The sequence below is a fragment of the Neopelma chrysocephalum genome, unplaced genomic scaffold (assembly GCF_003984885.1).
Source record: "Neopelma chrysocephalum unplaced genomic scaffold, ASM398488v2 Primary Assembly neopelma1_96706, whole genome shotgun sequence".
Classification (NCBI taxonomy): Eukaryota; Metazoa; Chordata; class Aves; order Passeriformes; family Pipridae; genus Neopelma; species Neopelma chrysocephalum.
Window position 1 is genome coordinate 325,297 of NW_020925350.1, and position 12,695 is coordinate 337,991.

Consider the following 12,695-nt stretch of genomic DNA (forward strand, 5'->3'; position numbering starts at 1 on the left):
CTTAGCCTGATGCAACCCTCAGACTACTACCCATTACCGATCTTCCACATAGGGTGCGATGAAGTGGCAACATGTAGACTGAGGGCGATCAAAAAGGACTTCAGGGCCTTGGAGTGGTTGGTGAGGGAATCTGGGGAACAAGTTATATTCTCCTCTATCCTTTCAGTTGAAGGCAGCAATGTTGGAAGAAACAGACAGTCCCAGTCTTAATACATGACTCTGCGTCTGGTGTCACCACCAAAGTTTTGGGGTTTTCGACAATGGAATGGCCTACGCAGCACCAGGCATGCTAGCATCAGATGGGACTTACCTTTCTCAGAAAGGGAGGAGAGTCTTTGCTCAGGAACTAGCAGAGCTCCTTAACAGAGCTTTAAACTAGATGTGATGGGGAGGGAGACAATGTCCTGCTTGTCCCTGGCAAGATGTGGGATGAGATGCAAAGGTTAGAGGGACAGGGTGCTAGTGAGGGCCCTCTGCCCATGACTCTGAAATGTGCTGGCCACACTGGAACACACTTGCAGTCCTACAGAGACGAGCCAGGGACTTGTCAGAAGTCAAACAGGGAAACACCAGGGAATATCTCAAAGGAATTAAGGGGTGTTCCTCTAGGAAGGTGACACGACCGACAGCCCAGCTGAGGTGCCTTTGCACCAATGCACACGACATGGGCAACAAACAGGAGTTGGAAGCCACCGTGCTACTAGAAAGCTACGACCTTGTTGCCATTACTGAAACTTGGTGGGACGAATCCCATGACTGGAGTGCGACTATCAATGGCTATGGGCTGTTCAGAAGAGACAGGGGAGGAAGGAGAGGTGGAGGAGTTACCCTCTACATCAAGAGGTGGATTGGGTGTGAAGAGTTGTCTCTGAAGAACAGCCATGAGCAGTCGAAAGCCTGTGGGTAGGAATCAGAGACCAAGGCAACAAAGGGAACCTTGTGGCTGGTGTCTACTAGAGGCTGCTTGACCAAGGGGAGGCTAGTGACGAAGCCTTCTTGCTCCAGCTACAAGAGGCATTGCACTTGCAGGCTCAGGTTCTACTGGGGGACTTTAACAACCTGCGGAAAAAATAGCACAGTGAGCTGCAGGCAATCCAGGAAACTCCTGGAATGCATGGAGGAGAGCTTCTTGAGCCAGGTAATAGACAGCCCTACCAGAGAGGATGAGATACTGGATCTGATGGTCACCAATGAAAGTGAGCTAATCGGGGACATCAAGACTGGAGGCAGCCTGGGCTGCAGTGATCATGCACTGGTGGAGTTTGCAGTCCTGAGGGATGTGGGTCAGGTAAGGAGTAAAGTTAGGCCCCTGAACTTTAGGAAAGCAGACTTCCAGCTCTTCAGGGAGATAGTCAGTGGGATCCCCTGGGAAACTGCCCTTGGGGACAAGGGAGTGGAAAAGACCTGGTTGATCTTTAAGGAAGTCTTCCATAGAGCACAAGAGCTAGTGATCCCCTGTAGCAGTGAATCTGCCTTGTATGGGAAGCTGTGGTTTGAGTGTGTTTCAAAATGGCTTTCTGTGGTCCCTGTGCTGGCTCGTGCTTTCTTCTTCCCAAAATCCCCCATGGCCAGTTCTTATCTCTGTCTCAGGAATGTCCTGAGAAGATATCAAGAAGTCTTCTCATTGGACCTTTTAACCCCTTCCTGCGATTGGGTGTCCTGTAAGCCCCCTGACCCCGTAATTGGTCACTCTGTGAATCCTCCAAGACCTATATATGTAACTGCCTCATCAATAAACTTGCTCTCTCACCTCCTCTCCACGTGCTATGTGCTGTCTCTCCGGCTGCCATGGGACCGCGTGGGTGGGGGGAGGGGTGAGCACCTAACCCCTCCATGCGTCCAGGACCCTGAAGAAACCCCTGGAGCTGGAGTAACCCCTTCCCTATCCACCTCAAGCCGTTGGAAATGGTTCCTCAGATGGAAATGGAACTAGGACTGGTGCTGCCCCACATCATAGGAGGGGAGAGAGATCCAGAATCCCCAGGAGCAAGAAATTGGGCAAGGAAGGGAAGAGACCAGCATTGCTGGTCAAACTAAAGGGAAAGAAGAAAATGCACAGGCAGTGGGAACAAGGACAGGTAGCCTGGGAAGAGTATAAAGATGAAGTTGTGTAGGGATAGGGTGACGAAGGCCAAGGCAAAGCTGGAACTGAACCTGTCAAGGGACGCAAAGAACAGCAGGAAGGGCTTCTACAGGTATGTCAGCCAGAAAAGGAAGGTCAAAGAAGGCATATCCCCCGATAAACAATGATGGAAAACTGGTAACAACGGATGAGGAGAAGGCTGAGGTACTTAACAACTTTTTTGCCTCGGTCTTCAATGGCAACCTCTCTTCCCGCATCTCTCAAGTGGATGGACAGCAGGATGGGGACTGGGGGAGCAAAGTCCCTCCTACTGTAAGTGAAGATCAGGTTCATGGCCACCTGAAGAACCTGAACGTATATAAGTCTATGCGACCCAATGAGATGCATCCCAGAGTCCTGAGGGAATTGGCTGATGTAGTTGCCAAGCCACTCTCCATGACATTTGAAAAGTCATGTCAGTCAGGTGAAATCCCAGGTGACTGGAAAAAGGGAGACATTGCACCCATCTTTAAAAAGGGTGGAAAGGAGGACCCTGGGAACTACTGACCTGTCAGCCTCACCTCTGTGCCTGGGAAGATCATGGAACTGATCCTCCTAGAAGCTACGCTAAGGCACATGGAGGACAGGGAGGGGATTCAGGACAGCCAACATGGCTTCACCAAGGGCAAGTCCTGTCTGACCAACCTAGTGGCCTTCTATGATGAGGTGACTACATCAGTGAACAAGGGAAGGGCTACAGATGTCATTTATCAGGTCTTGTGTAAAGCCTTTGACATGGTCCCCCCCAACATCCTTCTCTCTAAATTGGAGACAGATGGATTTGATGAGTGGACTGTTAGATGGATAAAAAAGTGATTGGATGGTCACATCCAGAGGGTAGTGGTCAACGACTCAGAGTCCCAATGGACATCAGTGACAAGTGGTGTCCCTCAGGGGGCTGTATTGGGAACAGTGCTATTAAATATTTTCATTAACGACATAGGTGAAGGGATTGAGTGCACCCTCAGCAAGTTTACAAATGACACCAAGCTGAGTGGTGCTGTTGACACTCCTGAAGGACAGGACACCATCCAGAGGCACCTGGACAAGCTCAAGAAGGGACCCCATGGGAATCTCACACAGTTCAACAAGACCAAGTGCAAGGTAGTGCATCTGGGTTGGGGCAACCCCCAGTATCAATATAGGCTGGAGGATGACCAGATCGAGAACAGCCCTGCTGAGAAGGACTTGGGGGTGTTGGTGGATGAGAGGCTGGACGTGACCCAGCAATGTGCACTTGCAGCCCAGAAAGCCAATTGTATATTGGCCTGCAATTCTGCAATGATTCTGCCCGTCTATGCCAGTCTCGTGAGACCTCACCTGGAGTACTGCATCCAGTTCAGGGGTCCCAAGCACAGGAAGAACATCGACCTGTTGAAGCGAGTCCAGAGGATGGCCACCAACATGATTAGAGGGATGGAGCACTTCTCCTATAAGGAAAGGCTGAGACAATTGGGTTTGTTCAGCCTGAAGAAGAGGTGGCTTTGGGATGACCTAATTGCAGCCTTCCAGTACCTGAAGGGAGCCAACAAGAAAGATGAAAAGGGACTTTTTACAAGAGAATGTAGTGACAGGATAAGGGGAAATGTCTTTAAACTGAAAGAGTTGATTTAGATTAGACATTAGGAAAAAATTCTTTACTGTGAGGGTGGTGAGGCACTGGAACAGATTGCCCAGAGAAGCTGTGCATGCCCCATCCCCAGAACTGTTGGGGCCAGGTTGGATGGGGCCCTGAGCAACCTGGTCTAGCAGAAGGTGTCCCTGTCCACAGCAAGAGGGTTGGAACTAGATGATCTTTAAGGTCCCTTCCAACCCAGGCTGTGATTCTGTAATTCTCTTAAGCAAACTGAAGACTTGCCAGTGATCTAGACTGAACACAGCAGACCTCACAAGCCATGTAGGCTGCTACACATCAAGGCACTCTTTCCAGTACAAGCACTTTTGGGTCTATTTCTGCAGGAGAGGATTTGGCAGAGTGGAGAGTGGGGAATCCTTGTACACAGGCAGCAGCTAAGTCATTTAAGGTGTTTTGTTATTTTAGTTTAGGTTCAGGGCATACCTCCTATCATTTCCAGGGAACTACAGTTCCAGGGAACTACAGACCTATCAGTCTGACCTCAGTGATGGGGAAGGTTATGGAGCAGATCATCTTGAGTACCATCACACAGCACATACAGGACAACCAGGGGATCAGGCCCAGCCAGCATGAGTTTATGAAAGGAAGGTCCTGCTTGACTAACCTGGTCTCCTTCTATGAAAGGGTGACTTGCTCAGTGGATGAAGAAAAGGCTGTGGATGTGGTCTACCTGGACATAAGTAAAGCCTTTGACACTGTTTCCCACAGCATTCTCTAGGAGAAACTGACTGCTCATGGCTTGGATGAGTGTACTCTTTGCTGCGTAACAAACTGGCTAGATGGCCCAGCCCAGAGAGTTTTGATGAATGGTGTGTTGGTTGCTGGTCACAGTTGGTGGCTGGTCACAAGTGGTGTTCCCCAGGGCTCAGTACTGGAGCCACTTTTACTTAATATCTTTATCAATGATCTGGACGAGGGGATTGCATGCAACCTCAGTAAGTTTGTAGACAACACCAATTGGGTGGGAGTGTTGATGTGCTTGAGGGTAGAAAGGTTCTTAAGAGGGATCTGGACAGGTTGGATCGATGACCCAAGGCCAATTATATGAGGTTTAACAAGGCACTTGCACTTGTCACAACAACCCCATCCAACACTACAGGCTTGGGGAAAAATGTCTGGAAAGCTGCCTGATGGAAAAGAACCTGGGGTTGTTGGTTGACAGACAGCTGAACATGATCCAGCAGTGTGCCCACGTGGCCAAGAAAGCCAATGGCACCTGGCTTGTATCAGAAATAATGTGGCCAGCAGGACTAGGGACATGATTGTCCCTCTGTACTTGGCACTGGTGAGGCTGCACCTCGAATACTGTGTTCACCTTTGGGCCCCTCACTACAGGAAGGACACTGAGGTGCTGGAGTGTGTCCAAAGAAGGGCAAAGAAGCTGGTAAAATTGTCTTTTACAGCAGGGGCCAGATTAAGTTCTAGTTGGGATTGGGCCCTTCTAATTTTCTCCCTGTATAACCTCACAACATCTTTGAAGTCCACGTGAGTTACCTGCCCCTCCTCCCATAGAGCATAAACTCTCCTTCTTTTCCTGAGTTTCAGACAAAGCTCTCTGTTCAGCCAGACTAGTCTTCTTCTCCGTTGGCTCATCTTTTTGCTCCTGTGTGTTTAGGATTTCCTTCTTGAAGAATATCCAGCTTTCCTGGACTTCTTTGCCCTTCAGGACTGCCTCCCAAGGGACTGTCTTAACCAGTCTCCTAAACAGGTCAAAGTCTGCCCTCCAGAAGTCCAAAGTGGCAGTTCTGCTGAACCCCTTCCTTACTTCTCTGAGAATTGAAAACTCTTTCATTTTGTGATCACTGTGCCCAAGACGGCCTCCAACCACCACATCACCCACTAGTCCATCTCTGTTCACAAACAGCAGGTCCAGCAGTGCACCTCCCCTGGTTGGCTCACTCATCAACTGTGTCAGGAAGTTCTCTTCCACATACTCCAGGAACCTCTTGGACTGTGTTCTCTCTGCTATGTTGCATTTCCAGCAGACATCTGGTAAGTTGAAGTCCCTGTGAGAACAAGGACCAGCGTTTGCAAGATTTCTCCCAGCTGCTTATAGAATATTTTGTCTGCCTCTTCATCCTGGTTGTATGGTCTGTAACAGACTCCCACCAGGATATCTGCCTTGTTGGCCTTCCTCTTCTAACAGCCACAATAGGAAAGACTTGGTTGTAGCTGGTCTGATCTGATTTGGAACTCATGCATGTGTGGTGTTTATACACACTGACCACGGGAAGCATGTCTGCGCATACCTGCAAGAGTCCCATGCAAACAAAGTAACATTCCAGAAAACATCAGCCACAGGATCGCAACAATGGAATTCAGTATTTTACCAAATTAGTTACTCCATCTCCTAAATTTTCAGCTTCAGTATTTTACTGGCAAAAAATGGACAGTACACAGCAAGATTTCTCTTGTTATGGAAAGAAGACTGCTTTCCCCTTGGTATTCATGGTGTGCCTTGTTGATTACACATTTATATCTAGCTTAGAACAACCTCCTTCTTTCTGTGTTTTGATGCCTCAGAGCTTTTTGGATTTTTTTAACTTTTGTAGATTTTAGAAGTAGTTGTGTAGTAAATGTAGATTTTAATGTAGCTGTATTATATCCCTTACCCTGTAGCATAATGTTTACACATACCAAACCCTACTATCCCATCTCATATCAATCCCTAAAAATTCTGTTAGCGTGTTTAGTCTTCCTTTCAAGGTAGAATTGTAGAAAAGCACCCTAGGCCTGGACCAGAAGATATCACACAAACACAGAGACCTTCAAGCCCAGAACTTTGGAGGAGCTCCAAGGACTATACATGCTGCGAAGAAGATGAAGATGAGGAAGAAGGGGTCCCAAAGACCCCAGACCCAATTCCTGAAGGGGCATGTCGGGGGGCAGAACTGGGGGATGGACAGATCTGGGATTGGATGGACCTTATTATAAAATCATAGAACCACTGTCTGGGTGCGCACATGTGGTATGTATTCCTCTAGGCTGCTGGCCTGATTAAAGGACCTACTCTCTTTATCTTATACACTAAATTGGCCTGGAGTCTTTTTCTCTGGTCTCTCTTTAGGCAACAAAGTGAATATTGAGTGTAGTAGTGTTTGTTATGGTTAAATCTGTACAGCTAGGGTTGGCTTTTTCAGATATATTAGAGACCTTAAGTATTATAAGATATATACAGCACACACTTTTTAAAATAACCGCATGATTTTATTTGCTAAAAATAATATTTACTATAGGTGATTTAACTGTTTTGATATTATTGTGAGGAATCCATTCTTTAGTGCCTGGGGGAGAGAGAAAATTTTAATATTTTGAAGTTGATATAACGGTATATTTTTATTTATCATTCTTAATTATTGACAAGTATGGACAGGCTGAAGTTTTGAGTACTATTTGTGTAACTAAAAGATAAGAGCATTTGAAAAAAGCAAAAACAATAGTGGTAATTAATTGGTTTGTAGAACCTTCAAAGGTCAAGCAGCATAGAAAACGACATTGAGAACATAACTGATACTCAAGCATAGCAGCATACAAAAGTATCAGAAATGACAAAGAACAAAGCTCAAAATGGCACCAAATTATAGCCATATTAGTAGTTCTGTCACTTCTACTATTGTAACTGAGGTATTGACATTAAATTTAGTAGAAAATATTTTGATGTCCAAAATCACATCCCTTGATGTTTATGTTTAGAACCAGTTATTTCACTTAAACATCTTTAAGTTCTTAATAGTCTGAAGTGTTAAATAAATCAATATTTTCAACCACACAACTAAAAATATTATTTGAAAGGCAGTCCAATGGAAATGATTTCCTATTTCACAGCATTATTTGTTCTGGATAGTGTACCAATTTATTCTTCTACAGCAGAACATTCTGGAGACTTGATAGAAAAAGAAATAAGGGAAATTTTTTCATGCTAAGCCTATCAGAAAATACAGAAGGCTAAGAAGCAGCACACCTAGGACAACTGTATTCTAGTAGTGAATGATCACCATCAACCCTTTTTTGAAGCACAAATATCAAAAATTCTACTTCTCTGAAAAAAACATTAAACAATTTATTTTGTTCATTAAGTCACAGAAATAAAATCATATCCTTTTACAAGTTATTTTAATTGTATATCAACTCTCTTGTAAACAACATAAGTGAATAAAGTCAATGTTTATATAATAAAGGAGTACATACTTAGCAAGTATAATGGTCAAAGTGAAGAAACTTTGCAGAAGACCCTCAGCACCTTTTCAGCTTTCTTTTGGAGGAGGGGCACAAAGTGCAGTATCTTCAAAACTGAAGTCTAACCTGAAATCAACTATACGTAATTAAAACCCAACTAGAAGAACTGAGAAGGAGAACAGAAAAGTTTCAACATTAAGGTCACCAATTTGAAGTGTTAATATTGTTAACTGAGTTATGCAATATTGCCACTTTATATTGGTAAAATAAGCAGTAAACCTTTCATACTGAAATTTGGATTTCCTATAGTGTGTGAAAACCCAAGGTTACTCACAGAGTAGTGAACACACTCTTTAAAGGTCCACTTAAAAGCCTCCAATAAAGGGGAAGCATAACATCTGTTTGAATAGCAAGTAAAAAAGTCTTTTCATACCGTTAAGTATATCGGGGATGAAATATTAAATGTCTATCATTGCAACACCCTTTGCATTCAGTGTGCGACTCCAAACACAAGGAAAGAAATCAGTGTATGGTACTAGTACTGTTTAAATAACATAAGATTATACATTGCAGCATAATTAATACTACATACATACATTCCTAGTATGTGCTGGTATATATGTTCTCAAACATATCTATACACCCAGTCACAAGTGCACTTCACACATCCTCTCAACCCCTCATCCATTTATTCATTCCCACTCACAGTATCTGAAGGTAGATTGCTATGTTATTTGGAGCTACCACTTATTATAAAAGCACATGCTAAATGATCACGTCCACTGTAATATCACAGCAACACTCAGAATGATCCCACAAAAACCAGGAAAAGTTAGTGCACACACAAAATTAAGCTAAAAAAAGTCTTTGGAGTTCCAATCACACAGTTAGTATAACAATCTCACAATTGTGAAGACTAATTATAAGCTTTATAATCGATTAAGTTGCACAGTGCAAAGAAACATCCATTGACTCTTTTTTGTAAATGGAATGATGGAAGCCACATAGGTAAGTTCAATGGATAGTTCATATATACATGTGACCAGGAACACCCAAACCAGATTTGTGCTCTCAGATTAGTCATTCTGAATCACGATGTACTTCTGAAGCATCAGCTCTGCAAATTGGGCAGGTACGATTTGCCTGTAAAAGTAGAAATAAAAGAAAGTTTAATGCACTGACAAATACACTCCTTACAGTTAACAGTGTCTGCAACCCAGAAACAAAATGGAATTGCCACTTACAGCGATCAAGAGTACCCAAAATGGATACACACACACAAAAAAGATAAACTCAGCATGCACCTGTTTTCTGTTACTTTAGAGTATGTGAAAATAACCTAGAATTTTTTTAAACTCAAAAGAAAAATCCAGTGGGAAGAGAAACCCACCATCTCTAGAGAAGCAAGACAGAAGTGGAAAAAAGTGCCCTATGGTAGGGCATCTGAGTCTTTCTAGCTCTTTATTATGAATCATAGCTTTTTAGACTCTCACTACCCTGTTATCCCAGCAGAAGAGCAGAAGTCTATCATGAAGGCTTGGCCAAAATTTCAAAGCTGAGAGGGATGGGGAAAAAGAAGGGTTTTTAGTAACAGACACAACACACAATCTGACTAAACAGCTCCAAAGCTGAACATGCAGAAAAGTTTAGCCTTTTACTGAAAACTTATTGAGACTGCACCGATTCATAAAATAATTCATGTTGGAATGATCCTCAGGTGGTGTCTAGTTCAGCCTCCTGCTCAAAGCAGTCAGCTGTAAGGTTAGACCAGGTTACTCAGGGCTTTCTCCCATTAAGTCCAGGAAAGAGGCTGCACAGCATCTCTGGTCCCCTGTTCAACTACTTGTTTTTGTGTATTTCATCAAATAATTTCCCCTTCACATCTTAACATAACTGGTGTAAAGATGAATTAGGTGCACATAATGTATCATAAGCTGCAATGCATATCCTCTCTTAAACTTCCTATTCCTTCAGTCAAGCTAACTTTCTGCACAATGAACTGCAATTATCATAAGAAACATTAAATAGAAATATTCTAGCTGAAATGAACCACATTTAGAAGAAAAGGATTTACAGCTTGAGCCTTCAGGGTGAATACAGGTCATGTTTTCAAGTTTTTCTTTGGAACTATGCTTAAATCCTGCTTTAAAAAAAAGATTTCTCATGTATTCCTTTGACTCAAGGAGTTAGGATATCAATAAACAATCAGATATTGTGAAACATGATAAAATTGAGAACTGAAAAGACTGACAAGGAAAAAGGATATCCTCTTTCTTGTTATTGTTGTCCCATTCACTGTTTAACCTCTTTTTCATGAGTCTTCAGCCTTATGTGACATGGATTTTTTTCTCACTGTAGTCTAATATATAAACACATAATTCATAATTCAGTAGAAAATAGGTTTTCCCTCATATTGCCTGGAAAATTCTTTCTATGTAGGGTTTTATAACTATAGGATGGACAAAAATACAAATTTCATATATAGACGTCAAAGTTTGCTTTGATGTCCTCTATTGTTGCATTACCAGCTTGTGATGGAATAGAAAGTTTTACTAAAATTTACCAATGATAATGTGTTCCCTTGCACAATTTATCAACATGGGATGTGAATTTAAAGCGCAAAAGTTATTTTACCCCACTCCCTAAACAGTCTAAAACTTTGTGTTGACATAGAGTAACTATACTCCCTTTAGGCTCAGATTACACAAATCTTTCAATTAAAGAGAAACCTGCCTAGTTGACGCTTATGCTGATGTATTTTTTCTAAAGTCAGTCATCCTTTAGCCAATACTAGTGTTAAAAGTCAGCAATTTCTAAACTTGGTTAGAAGCATCAGCACAAAACTGCCTCACAAATACTACAGTTCATTTCAGATTACTAAAAAAAGAATGCCCCCCAACTGTTTTTTCTGCATTTTTCTGATCTCTAAGGGCTATCTTCATTACCCTTTGATTGCCAATCAAAAGTACTTATTGTAACATAAGAACTGCCATATCGAGTCCAACCAAAGCTTCATTTAACCAAATACTCTGAACTGAACAGTGATCAACAGCAGGTACATAAGAAAGAGTATACATGATAGGTTGGAAAAGACCTCCAAGATCAAGTCCAACCATTGACCGAATACCACCACACCCACTAAACTGTATTGTGAAGTGCCATGTCTACTCATTTTTTTAACACTTTCAAGGATGGTGACACCACCACTTTCCTGGGGAGCCTGTTCCAATGCTTAACCACTGTTACAACCTGCCCTGCAAGGCAGGAGTAACTTTTGGTTTTTGTTAATAAATGCCTTGCAGTGAATTAAAGTAAATTGATACTAGATGATCAGTGTTTACAGATATATATATAGGATTTCATTTTAGAACAATTTGGTAGCAAAGGGAAACATATATGTAGCCATTTTGGTTGTTATTATCTATAGTAATATGGCAATATAAAAGCATAAATATATCACCCAAGAAAATGTGTAAGGGAAGAGAGAGAACGAAAGAGAGAATAAGAGTTAAATAGAAAAGAGAGAAAGAGAGAGAAAGAATAAAAGTTTATAGTCACCACTCAGAGGTCTGACGAATTTGGTTGTTGTCACTGTTGTTGCTGTTGCTGATGGTATCTTGATCCATTGGGGAGTGGTAGGGGAAAGAAGTCCATGAAACATAAAGTCCGATGGGTTTATATACCCTCAGAAATCCTCCTGGTGCCTCCCCTGTGTGTGTGCGGGGGGGGGGCTGTTTTTGCATAGTTATGCTGGTTTTGCAGAGAGCTGGAGGTGCTGGTTTTTGCAAAGTCATTTTAGGCTTGGGAGGAGGATGTGTGCTTCAGAGGCACCCCTGCTAAGAGCTTAGGCCTTCTCCAGGGTAGTGGTGGGTGTGTGCACACGGGGGCGCCTGGCCCATAGGAGATAAGCTTCACGCACCCAGAGATTGCCACTGGTCTCCTTTAGATAGGCATCACACACCCAGAGAAGCATCACACACCCAGTCACCCCCTGGGCCTCGACAAAGTTAACAGTTTGTGGGCTATGACCTCCTCCCCTTAGCCTTTATCTTCACTCTCCTGGCTTCTTTGAAGTTTTCTAGAGTAGCAATATTTAAGGCAATTAAAAAAGTCCAATTCCTCACAACCACTCTTTCAGTGAAGAAATTTTTCCTAATATCCAACCTGAACCTCCCCTGGCACAACTTGAGGCTGTTTCCCCTTGTCCTATCACTAGTTGCCTGGGATATTTCCCTGATGCGCTTCCCTACCTTTCAGCAGTCTGTGGGTCAAGTGCTTTTTAAGACAGATGCAATGTCTTTGCATCAACAACCTTGGGAGGAATTATTTTTTAAAAACTTAGCAACCTTCATGGAATTTCAGCATCCATCATGCCATGGGGTGCATGACATCCGATGGTCCTAATTCTCATTTTAGAAGAGGGAGCAAATTATTTTTCCTTGTTTACCTTCTCTCCATGCCACATGTAGAATCATAAAATATCTCAAGTTGTAAAGGACCAATAAGGATCATCGAGTCCAACTCTGTGAAGAAATTCCTCCTAATGTCCAACCTGAACCTCTCCTGGCACAGCCTGAGCCTAGGTCCTTTCATCCTGTCGATAGTTGCCCGGGAGAAGAGGCTGACCCTCACCTTGCTACAACCTCCTTTCAGGTAGTTGTAGAGAGTGATAAGGCCACCCCTGAGCCTCTTTTTCTCCAGGCTAAATGACCCCATTCTTTCTGGGGTGCCATGTCGCCACAGAACTTGCTTTTCAAGGCC

At 43.1% G+C, this 12,695-nt stretch overlaps 1 protein-coding gene across 1 annotated transcript in view; it reads right to left on the minus strand.

Annotated features, from left to right (window-relative positions):
- Window positions 1–1,038: 1,038 nt before the first annotated feature.
- LOC113981671 (E3 ubiquitin-protein ligase RNF38-like) overlaps window positions 1,039–12,695 on the minus strand; it is a 253,030-nt gene continuing 241,373 nt past the window's right edge. The window contains exon 7 of the mRNA XM_027709192.1: window positions 1,039–1,059. Within this exon, the coding sequence (XP_027564993.1) occupies window positions 1,039–1,059 (21 nt within the window). The remainder of the gene's footprint in view (window positions 1,060–12,695) is intronic.